The sequence below is a fragment of the Chiloscyllium plagiosum genome, unplaced genomic scaffold (genome assembly GCF_037043375.1).
Source record: "Chiloscyllium plagiosum isolate Xiang-an unplaced genomic scaffold, Cpla_swu_hap1 HiC_scaffold_11, whole genome shotgun sequence".
NCBI classification, from domain to species: Eukaryota; Metazoa; Chordata; class Chondrichthyes; order Orectolobiformes; family Hemiscylliidae; genus Chiloscyllium; species Chiloscyllium plagiosum.
The window spans coordinates 59,973,021-59,997,116 of record NW_028270149.1 but is presented as its reverse complement, the minus strand read 5'-3'; the positions used below and the strand labels follow the sequence as shown (position 1 = coordinate 59,997,116).

The window sequence follows — 24,096 nt, the reverse complement described above, 5'->3', positions numbered from 1 at the left end:
GATGTCAATCAAGGCAGCTTAAGGTTGAACCAATTACCCTCAGAGCTTTGGGTTAACGGGAGAAATTGGGTTAAACTCTCTTATTTCTGATTCTTACGTGCACTTTGTAGGCATCAGCTGAGGATGGACTGAAATTCGTTAACCCGTTATTGAACAGACCACTTCCATTCTCAAACTTGAATGTTGGACACTTGTTAAGATATCAAAAAAGGACCTCAACCTATGCAATTCTATTCAAGGGAAAGCCAACACATTAGGACGAGGGGAAAAACTGGAGCAAATTGGCTAAAGATTTTCTTTCAGAAAAAATATATTATTTTACAAATCACTCTTTTATAAGTTGACTGTTAAATCATAGATGCATCATGAAATAATATACATAAAATCTACAAGATCAATTTCATGTTAAAAACATTTTAAAACAAAAGATGTACTTTCTGAGAACTGTATGTGAAAGCAATCTAAGTTTACTAAATAAGTTTAATGGACGAAGACACAGATGTTCATTAAATCAAGGTCTAAAGAACTAAATCCCAAGCAGTCAAAAATGTAAGTATTTAGAAGCAGCACTTTCCTTGACTTTTAAATGATAGAAGCAAATGAATCTCATCGCATCTGGGAGAAAGAGGCAATATATCTTGAACAAATGAATTGCAAAAGTGACATTGGATCTGAAACAATGTAACAACAAAGCTATATTGTTTTTTATGAATACTCAAAAAATCCAATATTCCAACCTCTGGCAAAATATAAAACCCCCTGAAGGACAAGCCTATTCAATCAATATTAGTTCATTTCAATTGAAAAGCCTTACAACGTCTGTGCTGATGATTTTATGGATTTCATTACCTGTTGGCGAGATGATTCCTGGTGATAAGAGACCTGGGACTGCATGGGACATAATGCGAGAATTTTCTGGCAACGTGACACTCAGGGTACGTTTTGGGGGCCTTCCAGGCCTTGAACTGTCAAGGGAGAAAGAAAGAAGCGGTTTTAATTTTTTTGTTGGTTACTTTCAAACAAACCACATTTAAGAGTGATGGCCAAAAATAAGTCTCACAAACACTAGTAACATCCATTTTACAGGAGTATGAAAAATAAAACCATTTTACAGAACATCGACCAAGCCTTGTTCTAGTTAGTCTTTTAATGTCAATTTTCAGGGGAGTTGCAGGGGTGGGGGGTGGGGAGTAACACAGAGCAACAAATTTGAGCCTAATCTTTATTCAACATTATTCATAATCAAAGGGATTTTATTACTGGAACATGTTAAATTAAATGTCTTTATTGCACTACAGGGACTTTTTAATGCTATTGATTTCCTAACAAAAGCAAGAAATATAACACAACTTGGATTCAAATTATGCTGGACAACCTTTGAAAAGCAGAGATCCACGATCACTGTAAAGAGTAACAGTATCGAAATTGTGTAAAGATCTCAAATAACGACCAGATTAAAATGATAAGATTAGATTACTTACAGCCTGGAAACAGGACCTTCAGCCCAACAAGTCCACACCGACCTACCGAAGCGCAACCCACCCTACATGTCCCTACATTTACCCCTTCACCTAACACTACGGGCAATTTAGCATGGCCAATTCACCTAACCTGCACATTTTTGGATTGTGGGAGGAAACCGGAGCACCCGAAGGAAACCCACGCAGACACGGGGAGAATGTGCAAATTCCACACAGGCAGTTGCCTGAGGCAGGAATTGAACCCGGATCTCTGGTGCTGTGAGGCAGCAGTGCTAACCACTGTGCCACCGTGCCGCCCATGATATTAAAAATTGCTTCCCAAGTGAAATTAAAATCTGTGCTAATGTATTCATGCAAAAACGATAAGGTTTGAGTTTTAAAAATGTTTTACCACTGCAAGAATCAAAGCAGAAACGTATCCAAAAGGAATAATTAAAAAGAAAACTTAATCTGTTTTAAATTGATTTCCAAAGCACACAAGGTGGTTGTCAGAAAATGATGTTGGAATTGGAACTGATTGTTTAGATCACAGCAGAGAAAGCGTTGGTTTGCTCAGCCATTTCCAGAGAGTGATTTGAAACAAGTTTCTTAAAAAGAAACTGAGAAATATTTCCCAAGTTTCCAGGAACTTGGTACAGCTAAGCAGATGGGAAGGATAACATTGCGGTCACAAAAGATGAAAGTGAGATTTGTTTTACTAGATAGTTGTAAATAAATTACTGACTTGTTCAGGGATTAATAACTTTATTCTCATTGCCTGAAGGTCTCATTTGTGCTCAATCCTCTACAGCAACGTAGTCCGAATCATAAATTCCCAAACAGATCAATAGTGTGCATTTTCAAGTGTATGGGAAAAACAGGCTGCAAGCAGTGCAAAAGATCTTAATTCAAAATAATTCAGATCTGAGGTCTTCAACAAAATGAAACATGCTTGTTCATTCAATATTAATTTAACAGATTAGGAATTTGCAGTCAATTTAATGAAGGTTATTTAAACCGTCAAAAGCAGGAGGATGCAAAACAACTACTTTTAACGAGGAGTTTTAATGAATCCTTTTGAAAATAAGTTTCCGCTATAAAGTTGTAAAGTGTGACCAGGTTTGTTGACACAAGGCTGCCATTAAACTTTCCTAATGTTCAAGGTACTGCTTTATTCTGCAGTAAGTGAGAAATACAGTTTTCTAATGGTTACATTTTCTGACTCCTGTTTTATAGTCAAAGTGCAAACTAGCCTTATCAAGAGCTGCATCTTGATTTGGTTCATTCCAAGTCAAATTGAACTGATAGAATTAGATGGCTGAAAACTACATTGAATTGGTATCATCTGTGTGCACATACTGTACATAGTACCATGAATATACTCGATACAAATTCCCTCTGTCAGATCACAATATTACATAATTCACACTTGTTTACTTCAGGCTTTCAAAGCTATTTGATGCACAACATTTCACTTTTACTCTCACTTATTTTTAATGTTGCTGTTTCCTCACTCATTATAATTATCTGTATGAGAGTAAGAAAACCTCCTGCTCTCAGATCACTACCACATGATTTGCAAGGACGTGCATGGATGACACCATGAGGAATTGACCCATGGATTGCTCCTCTAGTCTTGCACAGAAATGCCTAGCCTCAGTTTTTTTTTGTTACTTGCTCACTGCATCCAGTGGCAGGGTTAACAGTCAGTGCCAATCCCTAATTGCTCTGGGGAAGTTGGGGTGAGCTGCTTTCTGAAATTGCTGCAGCTCATGTCGTGTAGGTAAATCCACAGAACTGTGAGGAAAGCAGCTCCAAGATTTGACCCAGCTACAGTGAAAGAATGGCAATCATTGCATCTTGGACGATGAGTGACTTGGAACTGGGAATTTGGTTGCCATGTACTGTCATCACCCTGTGCAATAAGCAAATTGCGAAAAGAACTCTAACCACGAAATCTGATCCACTGCTTACTGTATCATTCCACATTGACACTCCAATATTCAGTGGCAATGGAACATACATGCTGCTTATTTTAAAAAAGAAACCAATTTTTATTGCACATAATTGTGATCCCTCTTAAATACTCGAGGGAGAAACTGCTGCTGTTCACTCAAACTCTACGCAGAGCAAAGTGCCCTCTTTTGTCAAACTGGCAGAAGGTGAATTATCTGTCATCAGAACGCCGGTGTCAAGTTTGGTACAAACTGAATGTTGTGACTTTTGTTTTCTCCTTACCACGAGTGCTGGTTTTGGCTTCACAACAGTACCTCTGGCTACTTCTAACCTGGCCAAGCCCTTGTACTTCCTGGAGATGCCTGCAGACCAGCTACACAACTGAGTGGGCTGGATTTACCTGGGCCTTTATGAACATGCTGGACGGTTCACTGGCATCCACAGCTTGGCAGTTCCCTATTGATGAGGGTCAAGGTCCATTCTGCAGCAAGCCACAATCCATGGTTATTCAGCATAAATTTCACGGGTGCCACATACTTCATGATGGTTTCTAACAATCAAACATTTTTGCCCCCTTAGTAGTTATCAGGTTCAAGTAAAGCATGAAAAGATAATGCAACATGGGAGGTAAAAGGATGAATCCCCTGCAATGTGTAGCAGCAGAATAGTTAATCCAGCCTGGAACCAATATCAATCATTGTTTCCTGGGATTGCAGTTCCCTGCCCTGCTATTTGTAAGTTGATGAATTTGAGAATATTTCACACGAAGGTCTCAATAAGGGACCAGATCTAAAGGAAAACAAGACATCACCATTTACAGCTTCCTGGGAACTGCGCTGAGATTTCCTTTTTTGCTTTGTCTACCAATTTGGAATGGGTCTAAGGGAGCCTCTAAAGAGAAAGACTTAGCTCTACAGAACACTTTTCAGGACATTAAGATAACTCAAAACATTGCCGCTTTTCAAATACTTTTAAAGTGTGTCATTGACGTCGAGTAGGAAATGTAACAATCAACATGTGCACAGCAAACTCTCTCAACTAGCAAGACAATAAAGACACTTGTAATAATTTTGCAAGGCTACTGCATTTCCCCAAGTCTGGAAAGTCATTTTGATGCCCAGTGTCCAACTTGCAGTTTTTGGAGAATGTGTGCATGTGTAGCAAGACTGTCACTCTAATGTACACATTCAGCATATATCCAGCTAATGTACAGGTGCACAGGAGTTACAGTGACAAAGTTCCCATATTATATAAAGACTTGGTATAGGTGAGCAGTAAAGACAAAGGGCCAACTCTTACCATATTTTGGCAAAGTGTCATTTTCATTGAGCTTCATGGAAGGCTTCCCTGTGCAAAGTCCAGTGAGTCTTCCCGTGCTACCATCTCAAAGCCATCTCATTAACCACCTACCATATCCCAGTGGTGCCCCTCCCTCCAAGGCTAGTCTAATTCTCTCTTTCATCGTAGCTAGAAGTACTCACCACTGGCTAGAATTTTCCAGGATATCCCGTAATCCCTGGCACTGGCACCAACTTTGAAAGACCATTGTGCATCCAAACAAGCACTGTCAGTCTGGAACTGCACGACCCTGACATGTAAGGTGAAACAGGTAGCCAACCTTGCAGACAGAAATCTGGAGTTGGTGGACAGACTGGTGAAGAAAAATGCCCCCCTTCTACAGGACTATCAGAGCAGCCCATGATACCCCCATACTATACCAACCTGCTGTGTGGTTGCCACCGAGGTCAGTGCAGTCACAACCATTTAAATGAACCCAGCAGTGTAGGAAGATTGATTACCTTCTCTGCTCCACCAGGTTAAGGGCCACCATCTTGTCTCTGTTACTTCATATTCACACTCTGTTACTACATACACCTCCTAACACTCTACTGTTCTCAATATTGCATGCAAAATCTTTCCTCACTTGCTCTTATCCACTCAACCTCCATACAGCTGTCTTGTCATGGATGGTGTCAAGTTTCTTGAATGTTGTTGAAGGTACACATATCCAGGGCAGTATTCCATTAAACTTCTAACTTGTGCCTTACAGATGGTGGAACTGGCCGTGATGACAAAGGCAGTCACTTTCAGCTCCTTTGTCCATGCTTGATGACTGCTGGCAACCATGATAAGCTTCCGGTCCGTGTGTCCAAATGTACAGTGAATCTATTAGCACTGACTGAGGAGGCAAAGTGCTGGAAAAAGCAAGGCTGGAATGTTGTGAGCATCCAGCTAGGTGCTAAATAAATGAGTGTGAAGAAAGCACGCGAGTAGCTCTCGTATATAATTCCATCCAGTCCATGAGCTGGTACAGGATACAAAATGCCTAGCAATAGCATTACAATGATATTTAATGGTGTGCTCCAAGTGCAGCATCTAAGTGTCGAAACATACTGGAAGTGGATCAGAGAGGTTCCAGGGTGGTGCTGAGAAACTGGAATGTGATGGATGCTACCGTCTGTGGACATGGGTGTGTTTTGCCATTGCCCATGGAGCGTGCTCTGAGATGTTGGTTCTCAATGTCTAAGATGGAAGTCTAGAGATACAAGGAGTCACCAGATACCCGCTTTGACTTACAAGTTGGCAAAATCTCAGCTAGTTTCTGGATTAGTGGTGCTGGAAGAGCACAGCAATTCAGGCAGCATCCAAGGAGCAGCGAAATCGACGTTTCGGGCAAAAGCTCTTCATCAGGAATAAAGGCAGTGAGCCTGAAGCGTGGAGAGATAAGCTAGAGGAGGGTGGGGGTGGGGAGAAAGTAGCATTGAGTACAATGGGTGAGTGGGGGAGGGGATGAAGGTGATAGGTCAGGGAGGAGAGGGTGGAGTGGATAGGTGGAAAAGGAGATAGGCAGGTAGGACAACTTTGGACAAGTCATGGGGACAGTGCTGAGCTGGAAGTTTGGAACTAGGGTGAGGTGGGGGAAGGGGAAATGAGGAAACTGTTGAAGTCCACATTGATGCCCTGGGGTTGAAGTGTTCCGAGGCGGAAGATGAGGCGTTCTTCCTCCAGGCGTCTGGTGGTGAGGGAGCGGCGGTGAAGGAGGCCCACGACCTCCATGTCCTCGGCAGCATGGGAGGGGGAGTTGAAATGTTGGGCCACGGGGTGGTGCGGTTGATTGGTGCGGGTGTCCCGGAGATGTTCCCTAAAGCGCTCTGCTCGGAGGCGCCCAGTCTCCCCAATGTAGAGGAGACTGCATCGGGAGCAATGGATACAATAAATGATATTAGTGGATGTGCAGGTAAAACTTTGATGGATGTGGAAGGCTCCTTTAGGGCCTTGGATAGAGGTGAGGGAGGAGGTGTGGGCGCAGGTTTTACAGTTCCTGCGGTGGCAGGGGAAAGTGCCAGGATGGGAGGGTGGGTTGTAGGGGGGCGTGGACCTGGCCAGGTAGTCACGGAGGGAACAGTCTTTGCAGAAGGCGGAAAGGGGTGGGGAGGGAAATATATCTCTGGTGATGGGGTCTGTTTGGAGGTGGCAGAAATGTCGGCGGATGATTTGGTTTTTGCGAAGGTTGGTAGGGTGGAAGGTGAGCACCAGGGGCGTTCTGTCCTTGTTACGGTTGGAGGGGTGCGGTCTGAGGGCGGAGGTGCGGGATATGGACGAGATGCGTTGTAGGGCATCTTTAACCACGTGGGAAGGGAAATTGCGGTCTCTAAAGAAGGAGGCCATCTGGTGTCAGCTAGTTACTATCTCATGGCTGCTGGAGTAGGAGAGTGCATAATGAGGTAAGATTAAGTAACAATAAGGGTGATAATAAGCAATATTCCCCATTAATAAATCTCTTGCCATTCAGGAGCAAATATCCTGCCTCAATACTGGGAACTCAGTGGGAGATGCACCTTGCTGTTCTCACCATTGAGAAAGGCCTTGCTCAACTTCTCACACAATTCTCCTAAATTTTTGCCATAGCCCAAGTTCTTCATGGCCTTGAAAGATTCTATCCAGAAGAATGATTACTACTTAGCTTTATTTTGCCTAAACCCATAAAAGTACACACACACACCCTTTTGTATTTTCAGCTGCAGGAATTATTGAAGACAGCCTTCAGTCTGGCTGACAATTTCTGACAGGTATGATGCCTTTCTGTGTTCAGGAATGGTGAGTTGGAGTATTAATCAGGTCAAGCCACTTCACACATCAAACAGCAGCTGGGGTCAGAAATAGTCTACTCGAGATGCAGTTTTGCCTGTCCTTCCAATTTCCCTTGCCAGTTATTATCCCTCATCAACAACTATTTTAAAGATTACCACACAAACAATGAAGGTGAAAATTTGTATTTATGTGGAAGAATTACACAATAGTGTTTGGGGGGTCAAAGTCATGACTGTGATTTTGTCATCCAAGGTAAGAGGAAGTCCATACAAATCAACAGTAATGAGAATGCACTGTTGGTCTTTTTGAGCCAGCTGACAAAATTATCCAAGTAAGATGACACAAATTCTTGCTGTACAAGTAATCCATATCACTATTCACCACGTTATACAAACTCACTGCTCTAGTGCTCAATATAAGGCAGAGTTGTTTTCACCTTTCTCTTTCAATATTTGCAAGTGATCTGCTTAGTCTAGTTCAGTGGAGAAAAATCACTGAATAGACTTAATAGAAGAGGTGTTCATTTTCATGATTTAGTTTATCGCATAATAGTAAGTGCATGCAAGTTTCATTAATATGATAGACATTATTACAGAGATCATGAGAATTTTGCTTAAGGTACTCCTCAGCGTTGACTCTTTCAGACTAACACTTTTAAACATCCTATGATCTGTATGTGAGAAAGAAACTTAAGGTAAGTTTGACAAAGATTGTTGAAGAAGTCTGTACTTGCTTCAACGATTGATGCATAGATGCTAAACTTAAAAATAGAGTTGGGGTAGGAGTCCACTGAGCCTATGATATACTAATACTCCACAACACTGACAGAATACTTCCTTCCCAATACATGTAATGCACAGAACAATATGTATAAAACAGTGCACTAAATATCTACAACAGAATTGTATTTACATCCAAAAAGTATATGAAATGACTTTTGAGACATTCATTAAGAAAAGTATGATGTGAACAAAATATTGGTGTTTGCTTACTCAGTACTATTGGGCCAGACTCGAAGTTGTTACGATGGTGAATTTGTCAACTTTTGCTGTCATTACAACCGTGAAACTGACAGCAACTCCTGGAGTCCACAGGTACACAGCAAAACGCCGAGACCAGCGAGATGCTGTCAGTGATTCCACCAGCTTTACACAGGTGCCCTGGCAAAGTGCCACTGATGGAAATTTTCAGAGCCTACTTTAATGGATAAAAACTATTTTAAAAGATATTTATCTTTGTTTAAAAATCCTTGAAAATCTTGTGCCTTGTTGAATGAGACATAATTTGTTTTTTATTTAAACCATGGAACAATGTAATAATTACCTCTGAATAGTCTCACTGGCCTGGAAAAGTTATTTTTATATTTGTAAAATTTCAAACCTCTCCATTTTGATTAACAAATTATCAGTTTTAAAAATGAAAAAAGTCAAACTTTTTTTAGATTATATAATATTTCAGTTTCTCTTAATCCCATGACTCTGTCCCACACTTTACATTAATATTTATAAAATGATTAAAATGTGAAGATAGGCAACATATTTACGTTCTACTTTGTGGACTCTGAGAATTCTTCAAAACGATTGGCTGCTACGCCTGCTTGAGGACATCACTCTTGCCAATCTCAAGAAATCCTCTTGAAGCGACGTCAAACTCAAAGTAACATTGGGAAAGATAAAATCAATGCCACGGAGATCAGCTTACTTCAGAATCAACAGCCAACACATTGTTTCTTCATTTACAACAAAATCCAAAGTATTACCCCAACAAATGAATCCAACCAAAATCAAACTGAAGTATCATTCGGTTATGGCTCCGAACATGTAAACTCCAGCTGGACCATTTACGTTCTTGATGCTTCGTAAACAGAGCAAAACAAATTAAATAAAGCAGTAAAACTATTGCATCGACATAGGTTTAAAGCCGTTTATAGAGAAATAGAATCATACAGCACAGTAACAGACTCTTCGGTCCAACCAGTCCCTACTGAACATAATCCCAAACCAAGCTAATCCCAACTGCCTACTGCTGCCTCATATCCCTTCAAATCTCTTCAATCAGTCATGGACTCATACAAATATACAAACAATCAAAAGATTGTGACTACAAAAGGTAATTGGATAACTAGACTTAGGTCTTCATATTTTCAGAGACCTTTAAAGGTTAGGTGGCTCTGACTATTGGGACTTTGCAAAGGTTTGTGATGGGCATCAGCTATTCACATGTCAATGATTTGGATGTGGTATTCTTGCTTCTTTGATCAGAGGTTGGAATGCAGAGCATAATTTCAAAATTTGTAGATGCAACAAAACATGGAAACGTTGTAAACTGTGAGTAGCACTGTATAGAAAGTAGAAAAGAACATAGACAAGTTGGTGGAGTGAATGGAAAAGTGGCAAATGAAGTTCAATCTAGAGACGTATGAGTGATATTTTTTGTAAGAAACCAGAGACAGTAAAACTAAAGGGTGAAACTCAAAAAGGGAATGCAGGAGCATAGGGACCTGAGTATAGATATTCATGTCATTAAAGGTGTCAGTACAGATTGAGAGAGAAATTCATAAATCATATAGTATCCTCAACTTGAATTAATAGGGGCACAGAACACAAAATCAAGAAAATTGTAGTGAACCTGTATGAGATACTAGTACGAACTGAGACAGGGTACTGCACCTAATTCTGGGTGCTGCACTTTCGGAAGGATGCAAAGGTTTTGGAGAGAATGCAGAAGAGGTTTATGACAATGGTGCCAGCGATGAAGATGTTGAGTAATGAGTACAGATTTAAGAAGCTAGGGTGTTCTCCTTGGAGAATTTGAATTAGTCTTATTGTCCTATGTACTCACATGAATACTGCGAAAAGTATACAAGTTGCCACTTAAGGCGTCATCTGAGGTACAAGATACCTAGGTACAGATTCTTAAGAATAAATTAGATAAATACAAAATCATAGGAATAAAATAGAAAAATAAAAGGAAGAAAAAGTTCTGAGTTCAAGTCCTTCAACCCTAATCCACGCTGTCACCTAGCCTCCAGACTAGAAAAGAAATAATAAAGAAAAGACATAAATCTTCTGAACAAGGGCTCTACAAACACATATACAGGGCTTTTGCAAGGTCTCTGCAATATGCTGTAGCTGAAGTCCTTGCTCCAAACATTGCCTCTGCCACAGCCAAAACCCTCCAATTCCCCAGGGTACATGTTGTGGGCCTACCACAGGCAGGAGTCCTCTCTGGGCATCACCATAGTCAACAACTCACTGGGTTCCTGAGTCCAGGCTCTCTGCCTACCGCATTGTAAATATTTTTGCAGCTCTGTTAAATTAGATCCTACGATGCGGAGTCTCTTGAAGGTCTCCACAACTGTTTTTAACAAATTGATGGTCATGGACTTGTCCTCATTAATGTGACCAGGTGGTGATACCAGTATATTGAACAATTCAATGAACATGGCAAATTATGCTTGTGACCACAAGTTTCTCTTCCCTGCACTCACCAATTCAAGTTAATTGTGTTCACAATGTCAGGTGGGGGAAATGTCAGGAACTAGCTCGGCACGTCTCTGCAGGAAGGGAGGAAAATTTCAAGATCGTTCATTTGGAATTTTTCACCTATATTAGCAGACAGCTCAAGAGCAACTATGGCAGAGGTTGGAAAGCAAGATCTGATCTGACAGAGTCGAAGAAAGTTAGAGGAGAAATATGTTTTAAAATATGGTGCATCCTGATTTTCATTGCTTAATATTGACAATCTGTACCTTTAGTTCTCTACACAGTGAGCGCTCAAATCAGGGTGACAAACTATCTCAAATTTTAAGATGTGGTCCCTCACTTTGGTTGTCCTGCATTCCTTAAGGGTCACCCTTAGTTTCAAATTTCTAACACAGCTTGTGAAAGATTAAGCCTCGGAGTCTCAATTGACTGATTCAAGTAAAACTGCATTGTGAAGCAGAGAGATGATAATACAATGACCATACAAGCTAAGATGTAAGTTTTGGTTGCTTTAAAGTGAACCCCTGTATCCCAATACAACACTCGTCCAATCCATTGCCAGGCAACTGTTATGCTCACCAGCTCGCAGCAACTGGTGCAACTCCATAACCAGTCTATCCTGTCCCGAGAGAATAACTATTCTGAAAAGAGTGATAAAATGTGTTCACTTGTCAAGGAGGCGTTTGCTTGGTTTTAACCTTCCCAATGCTGCAATGTTTAGCGGCTGCATTATTGGAAGACAAAGGGTGGAATCTTACTTGAAATGTTAAGTTTGCTCTTTCTCCCTGGATGCTGCTTGACCTGCTGTGATTTTCAGCATTTTTGTTTTCATTTTATTACAGATTCCAGCATCTGCAGTAATTTGCTCTTTCCTTGAATATTATTAGGAGTTTGAGCAACAAGGACAATGGCATGGTTTGTGGTAGAACCGGACAAGAAGTCTGAGAAAAAAAACCTGTCTTGACATCAGGAGCATCTCGCTCCATTTTTATGCTTTTGCGGAACAGAATGGCAGATTTCTCACTAGGCAGCAGTGAGTTGCCAATTAATGATGATTATAAGATTTTAAACATCTTATTAATGGCACAACTTACTTCATTAATTTTAATCTTCTAATCTTACAAAAACATGCCAACAAGCTAGGTTCAGAGAAATCACGACATGGAAATTACAGCAGGTAGCTGGCCACTTCAGCTCACCACTCCCTCAAAATCATGTCCATGTTAGACATTAGGTACCAACATCTCAGGGTACATTTCATGGGCACCAGCCACATACACCCCATGCACAAATTGGCATTGGCATCTGAAATGTGCAACCCTCTTAAAAGCCCTCACAGCATATTCCCGAATCCACGTACTGCACCTCAATGCTGTACCTCCGGCTGCTCTGGCAACAAACATTGTAAAGCTGCAGCAAGGACAATGTGCATTGAGGGACACACAGCCAGCTCATGGACTGGACCAAACTGCATGCTGGGCTGCTCACTCACGGTCATAGTGTTTACTCAATCAGAGCATACCCGGATGCTCTCAGTAAGCCTACCTTGCATTGCCTTGCCTTTCTTGCACTTTTCCCCTCAGCCAGAGCTACCAGGCTCACAATACTTTCGTATGGGCCCCAGCTATGCCTGCCTCTTCGTTCTTTTTCCAATCCTCCCACTTCCTCCAAACGAAAGGAGTAGCCATGGGCACCCGCATCGGCCCCAGCTATGCCTGCCTCTTCGTAGGATATGTGGAACAATACATCTTCCGCAACTACACTGGCCCCACCCCCCACCTTTTCCTCCGCTACATCGATGACTGTATCGGCGCCGCTTCGTGCTCCCACGAGGAGGTTGAACAGTTCATCCACTTCACCAATACCTTCCACCCCAACCTCAAATTCACCTGGACAGTCTCAGATTCCTCCCTCCCCTTCCTAGACCTCTCTATTTCTATCTCGGGTGACCAAATCAACACCGACATCTACTACAAACCGACCGACTCCCACAGCTACCTAGACTACACCTCCTCCCACCCTGCCCCCTGTAAAAACGCCATCCCATTCTCCCAATTCCTTCGTCTCCGCCGCATCTGCTCCCAGGAGGACCAGTTCCAAAACCGTACAACCCAGATGGCCTCCTTCTTCAAGGACCACAATTTCCCCCCCGACGTGGTCGACGATGCCCTCCACCATATCTCTTCCACTTCCCGCTCCTCCGCCCTTGAGCCCCACCCCTCCAACCACCACCAGGACAGAACCCCACTGGTCCTCACCTACCACCCCACCAATCTCCACATACAGCGTATCATCCACCGTCATTTCCGCCACCTCCAAACAGACCCCACCACCTCCAAACGGACCCCACCACCAGGGATATATTTCCCTCCCCTCCCCTATCAGCGTTCTGTAAAGACCATTCCCTCCGTGACTCCCTCGTCAGATCCACACCCCCCACCAACCCAACCTCCACTCCCGGCACCTTCCCCTGCAACCGCAGGAGGTGTAAGACTTGCGCCCACACCTCCCCCCCTCACTTCCCTCCAAGGCCCCAAAGGAAACTTCCATATCCGCCAGAAATTCACCTGCACCTCCACACACATTATCTATTGCATCCGCTGCACCCGATGTGGCCTCCTCTATATTGGGGAGACAGGCCGCCTACTTGCAGAGCGCTTCAGAGAACACCTCTGGGACACCCGGACCAACCAACCCAACCACCCTGTGGCCCAACACTTGAACTCCCCCTCCCACTCCACCAAGGATATGCAGGTCTTTGGACTCCTCCACCGCCAGACCACAACAACACGAAGGTTGGAGGAAGAGCGCCTCATCTGCCGCCTGGGAACCCTCCAACCACAAGGGATGAACTCGGATTTCACCAGTTTCCTCATTTCCCCTCCCCCCACCTTGTCTCAGTCAAATCCCTCGAACTCAGCACCGCCCTCCTAACCTACAATCTTCTTCCTGACCTCTCCGCCCCCACCCCACCCCACTCTGACCTATCACCCTCACCTTGACCTCTTTCCACCTATCACATTTCCGACGCCCCTCCCCCAGGTCCCTCCTCCCTACCTTTTATCTTAGCCTGCTGAACACACTTTCCTCATTCCTGAAGAAGGGCTTATGCCCGAAACGTCGATTCTCCTGTTCCTTGGATGCTGCCTGACCTGCTATGCTTTACCAGCAACACATTTTCAGTTCTGATCTCCAGCAGCTGCAGACCTCACTTTCTCCTCACAATACTTTAGTCTTGCTTCGCTAATTAGCACAGACATGAAACCAAGAAACTTGTCATGGTTGTCAGTAGTCCTCAGTCAAGTAAAGGGACATAACCTTTACTCAGGTGGTGCTCAACATAGCAAGGCAAGGGCAGCGTCAGAAACCAGCTCAGGAGCTTGGAAATGGTTAGTCAGCTGTTTGGGACCATCAGAGTTAGGATCCTCTTCTCATGAGGGGTTGAGGAGCCAAATGTCGGACAGCACAACACTCTTCTTGAATCTTTCTGCCCTCTTGGGGGCTGCTTTCCTCTGAGAATGAGAGAGAAGCAGATCTTTAGGGAGATGACTGTGAATGGCACAGCTGTTACTTTTGATGTAGAGTCGGAAATGTCCCAAGTGAGTGGCAAACAGTGCAGAGGACATACAGGGTTAGTGGTGTCGGGGTTGAAGTGGCTGACCGTGAACGAGGTAAGATGCATTGGGCAATACTACTGTGACAGAGCACAGACCTTGGCAGAATGTGGATACAGCAGTGGTAATAGAGTGAGTGTGAAGTATCAGACAGAAGATAGTGGCACTTATATTGGCACAGTTGATGTTCTTCCTATATCACTGGTCAATCCATCAGGCTGCTTAGATTGCATTGATTCAGGTGGGAGCCACTGACTGTAGTTATGGTCTCCACTGCTGTAACTGGAAGAAAGAGGAAATCCTTTATCTGCACCATGCTGTCCAACAGAAAGTTTCCTTCTGTCATGTCTGGAACAAACGTCAGGAACGATGCAGGGCAGTTCCAGATTACTAATGCCTGTCTGGGTTCACAACTTGTTTTTTAAAAATGACAAGGGTGCCAGGGATGCCAGTCTTTTGGTGGATGTCAGGTGTGGGGAGAATTGTTCTAGGAATGGTGTGTGGTAAAATGGGGATAGAATCAGATGTGGAGGATGCCATAAGGGCTAGGTCAGTAGTTAATGAGATGTGCTTGGTAAGATGACAAAAAAATTCTCTAGGTCATGAGGCATGAATACTTTCAAAAAAACTTGACACAATTGACATTTAGCCAAAAACATTGCAATGCACAGCCCATCAGTTCATGGATGATTTTAGAAGAAAGAATTCTTATCAACCAAGAATTCTTTGTTTATTTCTATTTAAGTATCTCAATAACACCTTTTTGTGTTTATCACAGAGCTCAAGAACCACAAAACTAAAGTTCATTTTTGTAACACTCGGATGCTTTGAAATGGAAAGATGTCTCCCATTCAGTTCTTCTCCATTTCCCACATAATCTAAGAAGTTAAGATCTGAAAAGCTGGGAAAACCGAAAATATTAACAGCTTGTTAGTGGTCACCATCCTAGCTCCAAACGAAAATGGTGCAATTGGTGTTTTACAGCGAGTGTCCAACAGAAATAACGTGTCTTAGTTAAAAACCTTTGAAACTGTCAACTGAGGGACTTCAGGCAAGTACATTTTGAGAAACTACTGGAACAAGAGACTAGGGAGAACATCAGTGTAAATAATATATATATTATTTTGAATCATTCAAAATAGGGTGGCTTTCTGATTGAAATCCCTTCAATCAACAGGAATACCTAGCTGTAAAAATATGGCACTAATTGAAGATCATGATTATCTTGAGTATGATTCTCTTTTGTTTAGTAACTGCACCAAGGATTCTTTTTGTTTTTCACATAACGAAGACTGTAATGCAGTCAGGCAGGAACAATTTGAGAACTGCACAGCTGTATTTGAGGGAGCTACTAAAGAGCACAATTGCGTCTGGTGTGAATTCAATCCACCCTACTGTGAAAGTAATTCTATTGTTGTCAAAATCCTGATCACACAGCACTTTCACAAGAGGCTGAATTACTGTCATTTTATGAATAATCTCTGACTACAATAGTTTATTGATAGCTTAAAAGGTGAAGTAATGTGCTGGACCGTGTATTTTTCCAAAGGAACTGGTGCTTATTTAATTTCTTTTAAATAAATGAACATGTAATTAGCTGTAATCTTAAGTAGTGTGGTCAACAGAAAAATAAAGTGCAGTATTAACCTGCTTCAGAATTAAGATGGAGAGACATGCTCTTCAGAATGTTATCAGGAATCTTTAATTCACTTAATGAAGACCTTTGACTGTAAAGGTTTATTAAGATTTTAACATTTATAATAATTTATTGTTTGTGCTTTGCTCTCAAGATAATCTTTCATGTGCAATTAAACATACAATCTTTTCATATATGTGACTAAAACAGATGTATTTAGAAAGATTCTTTAAGAACTCTCTGTCACCATACACTCAAAATCACATTATTTTCAATCCCAGTGTTTGCAAACTGAATTTTCTTGGAGAAAATGTATGTGGGTAAAACCACAGCCCATTATTTTCTTCTGTGGGAGCAATCCTTTTTAGCAATTCCCAAACATTTAAGTTTCCAAATTCAGTACTCAAAGATTCGTGTTGGTATAAACGAAAAGATGTATGCAGCAAAATCAGCAAAGGAAGCAAATCCTGGTCTTCCCAGCAATACCCACATCCCCCACATGAATAAAAAAAACGATATCCCTATCAGAGGGTGTTAAAGCTCATCAAATATAAAGCGCTCCTGGTCGCCAACAACTTGCTCTTCCCTGCCCCAGCTGATCCCTCAGCATAACTACAATGGTGTTGGGTAGCCTGCTCACCAGTGAGGCCTTTCAGAAGACAATCAACGACCATTTAAATGTGTCATCCAGCCACATTGGCAGGATAGGTCCATGCCAGCAGCCAAACTGGCACATTTCCCTGAAAGTCTTAGTGCTGGGCACAGAGGGGATGGGTGTCCCTCCTTAAAGCATCTTACCCCAAAGAAATGATCCCAGGTTATCGCCATGAACATATCTATCCCTCTTCACCGCATCCACTCCTCGCTGGGCCCTGCGAGCTTGGCACACAGCAACATCATCAAACACTGATTCAATGTCACAGCAATGTCCTCTTGGTTGGCTGGCAGATCTCCAAGGTGGGATGTTCTGTCCCTGGGAGGCGGAAATCCCACCTTCCACCTTTTCATGAGTTCCTGCCTCTCGACTATAACTGGCTCCAGGCCAGCCAGTGCTTTCGTTTACAGACTTGGCCGTTCCTGGCAATATTTTAATTGGGGGTGGCAGAAGTGCAAAGATGCCTTTAAGATTTCTTACAAAAGACATGTTTTATTCATAAAACTTTTAAAAGGCTTATCATGTCATGATTCAAATATGACATTCCATAAAATATAGCACAATTGAATTTCTTTTAATACATCAGGCGCGACTCTGAGGTGCCTCACTACACTTGTAATTGTAGGTTATATTCGCAATCTCCATTTTTTTTGTCTAAGATTCTGTGCTGCATACAATCCAAGGGGTTTTCCACAGATTCCAGCCTTTGGTGTATTATGACAGCAGGGCTAACCTTTCCCCAGCAGGCCTTTGCAAACCTTCACACATCCTTTAGGGATATGGTCCTGAAACTTGGAATGTCTAGTCTGTGACATTTGGTCATCATTTTTTCTGCCAATGAGGCAATCTGCCATTTTTCTTTGACAGTGTGCTCAGAGTCCATCCAACACCCAAGGATTCACCATCACCTTTACTTTCAAAGTGTTTAGGATATTATATGTCGAACATTATCTGGTGGGTTTCCGACCACGAAGGCCATGTGGCACAGCCGAAATAAAGCATCCCACAGCAACATGGCCAGCGCCATGCTTCACAACTCCAGGATGCCTAGAACCTCAGGATAGAATGACACTTGGTTCATACTGAAGGTCTAGGCACAACTTACTCCAGCTGCACACAAAAGTGTCCATTAGGTGAAGATAACATTAAAAACATTCTTCTACTGGAGATTTGTACATTGTGTCCCTGTGGATATAGAACATTTTCAATTTCCAGAGGAAGTGGAAGATAATCAAAGTGATTGTCACAATGCACAAAATGGTGCTTGGGCCATTCCTGTGCAAAGTAGAGTAATACCAAGAGCACCTCACAACTGATGACCAGGAGACACTGGTAGAGCAAAATGTCTTGGTTAAACATCCGGGGTACCTCAAACTCTTCTTCAGGAAGTGTCACAGGATACTTTAGGTTGTCATAAAGGCAAATGGACCCTCAATTCAACACTACACTTGGAAAGCAGCATCTCCAGCAGTGCAGTACTATTTAATGCAAACACAGAAATTAATGGAAAAGCTCAGTAGGTTTGGCAGCATATGTGGAGAGAAATCAGAGTTAATGTTTTGGGTCAAGTGACCCTTCCTCATAACTTTTTAAAGTTGCACTGGTTTGTCAACTAGAATACTTGTCTCTGGAGTGGGACATCAAGACCTTTTTCTGATATGAGTGTACTACTACTGGGCTACATAATCAGCCCTTGCACAACATTCTAGGAGAAAGTGAGGACTGCAGATGCTGGAGATCAGAGATGAAAATGTGTTGCTGGAAAAGCGCAGCAGGTCAGGCAGCATCCAAGGAGTAGGAGAATCGACATTTCGGGCATGAGCCCTTCTTCAGGAATGAGGAAAGCGTACCAAGCAGGCTAAGATAAAAGGTAGGGAGGAGGGACTTGGCGGAGGGGCGTTGGAAATGCGATAGGTGGAAGGAGGTTAAGGTGAAGGTGATAGGCCGGAGTGGGGGTGGGGGCGGAGAGGTCAGGAAGAAGATTGCAGGTTCGGAAGGTGGTGCTGAGTTCGAGGGTTGGGAATGAGACAAGGTGGGGGGAGGGGAAATGAGGAAACTGGAACCATAAGAAATGCAAAACTTGCGCCCACACCTTCCCCCTTACTTCCCTCCAAGGCCCCAAGGAATCCTTCCATATCTGCCACAAATTCACCTGCACCTCCACACACATCATTTACTGCATCTGCTGCACCCGATGTGACCTCCTCTATATTGGGGAGACAGGCCGCCTACTTGCGGAATGTTTCAGAGAACGCCTCTGGGACACCTGGACCAACCAACCCAACAACCCCGTGGCTCAACACTTCAACTCCCCCTCCCACTCCACCAAGGACATGCAGGTCCTTGGACTCCTCCATCGCCAGACCATAGCAATATGACGGCTGGAGGAAGAGCGCCTCATCTTCCGCCAAGGAACCCTCCAACCACAAGGGATGAACTCAGATTTCTCCAATTTCCTCATTTCCCCTCCCCTGCCTTGTATCAGTCCCAACCCTCGAACTCAGCACCACCTTCCTAACCTGCAATCTTCTTCCTGACCTCTCTGCCCCCACCCCCACTCCAGCCTATCAGCCCCACCTTAACCTCCTTCCACCTATCACATTTCCAATGCCCCTCCCCCAAGTCCCTCCTCCCTACTTTTTATCTTAGCCTGCTTGGCACACTTTCCTCATTCCGGAAGAAGGGCTCATGCCCGAAATGTCGATTCTCCTGCTCCTTGGATGCTGCCTGACCTGCTGCCCTTTTCCAGCAACACATTTTCAGCTTGCACAATATTCTTCAACTTAAAGTCATTGTATTCCTTGTGACCTTCAATTATTCAAGTCCATAATACCTTGGCAAAAGTATCAAATAGTTCAATTTTTTGGGAGTTCCTCATTTAGGCCTTTACATGAGGCAAGTGCTCGTACATGCCATGTGTACCTAGTCTGCTGCCTCACTGGCTCTTTCTCTACTGCCTAGCCCATCCTTCTGAGATCAGAGATCATCCACTAGAAAATAACCATCTCTGGCTATGAACCAACAATCCAGAACTTGCCCACAGCAAGTGGCTAGTGGATTTTGTCAGCCTTAAATCTGAGAGAGGTATAAAACTATCCAAGTGGGAGCAATACTAAAATCTCAAGTTCAGAGTTTTGATTCAACATTGAGTGCTCTGACTACAGAGTGAATGTACCATTGTAGGTTCAGAGATGATTCAAAAGAAAATGATTGTGTTATCTCATGTAGGACACCTTACTTCAGTTTGTGGCTGGTAGTTTGAATCTTTTACTAGTTTAGAGGCAAACTGCAATCAGAGCTAGAAGCAACATGACACACTCTAGCTTACTGATGGCCAAACAATCACACTGCAGAATAAATGCACTCTGTTACATTACTAATCTGATTACAGTCATCGATGCAAAATGAACAATCAACATTAATCACTTTTGTGGCTGCTCAAGCTCTTAACTTGATACTTTGCGTTATTTATTGTAATGGGTATACAAGCAAATGCTGTTTTATTGCACAATATGGACACAGTACATGATGTACATGATGTCCAGTTTATCAGAGACAATTTTTCACTTGTTAGCTCTTTCCGTTAGAACAGCGAGCTGCAGAAAGCTTGGATTAGAACCAGAAAACACATGCTTCCAATCTATAAGAGGCCACCTGACCATCAAAGCCCACTTGGTTGTAAATATCCTTATTTCTCAGTATAGTGTACCTTCTAAAATCAACAAGGTCTTGATTTTGATGATTGCATCATGTAACAGCTAGCACACTGGGAATTATGTTCCTTTCGAATGATCTATGTTTGCTTCAACACACCTTGCTCATAAATGCTTAACATACATGTCTTGTTTCAGTATCGAACTGAAGAAAACATCTTAAAGCCCGTCAAGGGGAATGCAGAAAAGTGGAGCACAAAATTCAGCCTGCGAAAATGTATAATTTATTATTCCAGCTCTTTGCTAATGCACTTATAGAATTTTTTTTAAAAAAGCTTGAAACCTTTAGAAAAGAAACAAAGAATTGTGGATTCTAGAAATGTGAAACAAAACTTGCTGGAGAAACTCAGCAGGTGTGACAGCAGCCGTGGAGAAAAAACTGAGTTAATGTTTTGCTCCAGTGACCCTTCTTCAGAACTGTTTTTCAAAGTGAAGATGAGCTCAGCCATGTGGAGGAGGCTGGTGATGGATGGGGATGGTTCAGGCCTTTTTTCCAGGAAGAAACGGACAGCCCTGAGACCATCCTGATGAGAGATGGAACTCTAAATGGAATGCACATCCATGGTAAAGAGGCAGTAGCTGGAGTCCGCAAGCTGGGATTTCTGGAGCTGACATAAAGCATCAGAAGAATCTCCAAAGTGGAAAAGAGGAAAAAAAGAATCGAGTCGAGAGAGGAAGAGGTAAGTTTTGTCGGGCAGGAGCAGAAACAATGGGTCTGCCTGGGCAGCAGGTTTTTAATTTTATCTGATACATATATAGAGACTTTGACAGCATGAATAAGCGTATAGAATATATATAGACACACACACACACACACACACACACACACACACACACACACACACACACACACACACACACACACACACACACACACACACACACACACACACACACACACACACACACACAAAACCTGAATGTGGCAATATTTCAAAAAAAACTTCCAGTATGCTTACAATAGATTAAAAAGGTCGTAATCCCAGTATTTCAGATCTAATGTATTCACATTTTTAAAGTAGCAAGTAATGCCTTGTTACAGAGCTTGATGTTCAAGATCAATCTCATCTCCATCATCTTCCATTTCTTCTTTAGAAACATTGAAACATATTGAGTATGAGAATATCTTTCAGAAATTCTCACATCACTAAAATACTTAAGTAACTATACCAATGAAGAATCTGACAGCCTATATCATGCTGCTATTTTTTTAACTAAAATTGGGCTCCTAACTTACATAGAACATTATGGCACAGCACAGGCCCTTCAGCCCTCGATGTTGCCTGACCTGTGAAACCAATCTGAAGCCCATCTGGCCTACATTATTCCATTTTCATCCATATGTTTATCCAATGACCATTTAAATGTCCCCAAGTTTGGCGAGTCGACGACTGTTGCAGGCAGGGCGTTCCAAGCCCCTACTACTCTCTGAGCAAAGAAACTACCTCTGACATTTGTCTCATATCTATCACCCTTCAATTTAAAGCTATGTCCCCACATGCTAGGCATCACCATCTGATGAAAAAGGCTCTCCCTGTCCACCCTATCTAACCCTCTGATTATCTTATATGTCTCAATTAAGTTACCTCTCAATCTTCTTCTCTTGGATGAAAACAGCCTCAAGTCCCTCAGCCTTTTCTCATAAGACCTTCCCTCCATACCAGGCAGCATCTTAGTAAATCTCCTCCGAACCCTTTCCAAAGCTTTCACATCCTTTCTATAATGCAGTGACCAGAACTGTACACAATACTCCAAGTGCAGCCGCACTAGAGTTTTATATAGATGCAACATGATCTAATGGCTCCAAAACTCAATCCCTCTACCAATAAAAGCTAACATACGTATGCCTCCTTAACAATCCTATCAACCCGGGTGGCAACTTTCAGGAATCTTTGTACATGGACACCGAGATGTCCCTGCTCTACACTACCAAGAATCTTATCAGGAAACAAGTACTCTTTATTCCCGTTGCTACTTCCAAAGTGAATCACCTTACACTTTTCCACACTAAACACCATTTGCCACACCCCAGCCCAGCTCTGCAGCTTACCTCTGTCACTCTGTAACCCGCAACATCCTTCGGCACTATCCACAACTCCACCAAACTTAGTGTCATCTGCAGAGATACAAACCCATCCTTCTCGGCTCTCATCTAGGTCACTTATAAAAATGACAAACAGCAGTGGCCCCAAAACAGATCCTTGTGGTACACCACTAGTAACTGAACTTCAGGATGAACCATCATCCTCTGTCTTCTTTTAGTTAGCTAATTTCTGATCCAAACCACGAGATCACCTTCAATCCCATGCCTCCATGTTTTGTGTAATAGCCTACCATGGGAAACCTTATCAAACATCTTACTAAAATCCCTATACATCACTGCAATCGCTTTACCCTCATCCACCTGTTTGGTCACCTTCCCAAAGAACTCAATAAGGTTTGTGAGGCACGACCAACCCTTCACAAAACTGTGTTGACTATCCCCAATCAGCTTATTCCTTTCTAGATGATGAGAAATCCTATCTTTTATAGCCTTTGCCAACACTTTACCCACAACCGAAGTAAGGCTCACAGGTGTATAATTACCAGAGTTGTCTCTACTCCACTTCTTGAACAAGGGGACAACATTTGCTATCCTCCAGTCTTCTGGCACCATTCCTGTAGACAATGATGACATAAACATCAAAGTCAAAGGCTCTGCAATTTCTTCCCTGGCCTCCCAGAGAATCCTAGGATAAATCCCATCTGACCCAGGGGACTTATCTATTCTCACACTTTCCAGAATTGCTAACACCTCCTCCTTGTGAAATTCAATCCCATCTCGGCCAATAGCCTGTATCGCAGTATTCTCCTTATCTTTTTTCAATGTGAATACCGACAAAAAATATTCATTTGGTGCTTCCCCGATCTCCTCGAACTCCATGCTCAACTTCCCACTACGATCCTTGATTGGCCCTATTCCTCATATTGGGCCGAACTATTCTTTTATTCCTCATATACCTATTGAAAGCTTTAGGGTTTTCCTTGATCCTATCTGCCAATGATTTCTCATGTCCCCACCTGGCTCTCTCTTAGCTCTCTCTTTAGGTCTTTCCTGGCTAACTTGTAATTCTCAAGCGCCCTGAGCCTTCACATTTCCTCCGAACATAAGCTTTCTTCTTCCTCTTGACAAGAGATTCAACTTCTTTAGTAAAACACGGCTCCCTCGCTCGACTACTTCTTCCCTGCTGACTGGTACATCCTCATCAAGGACACACAGTAGCTGTACCTTGATTAAGCTCTCCATTTCAATTGTGACAATCCTCTGCAGTTTCCTTCCCCATCTTTTGCATCCTAAATCTTGCCTAATCGCATCATAATTGCCTTTCCCCCCAGCAATAAGTCTTGCCCTGTAGTATATATCTATTCCTTTCCATCGCTAAAGTAAGCATAACCAAATTGTGGTCACTATCACCAAAGTACTCACCTACCTCCAAATCTATCCA

General features: G+C 42.7%; 1 protein-coding gene across 4 annotated transcripts in view; it reads right to left on the bottom strand.

Annotated features, from left to right (window-relative positions):
• Positions 1 to 24,096, bottom strand: part of dacha (dachshund a) — a 395,958-nt gene that overhangs the window by 201,296 nt on the left and 170,566 nt on the right. For 3 of the 4 annotated variants that reach the window (XM_043704519.2, XM_087992131.1, XM_087992132.1), the window contains exon 2: positions 850 to 965. In XM_043704519.2, the coding sequence (XP_043560454.1) occupies positions 850 to 965 (116 nt within the window). Of the gene's footprint in view, positions 1 to 849; positions 966 to 9,051; positions 9,246 to 24,096 lie in introns of those variants that run through there. The other variant, XM_087992133.1, reaches the window with a different exon arrangement.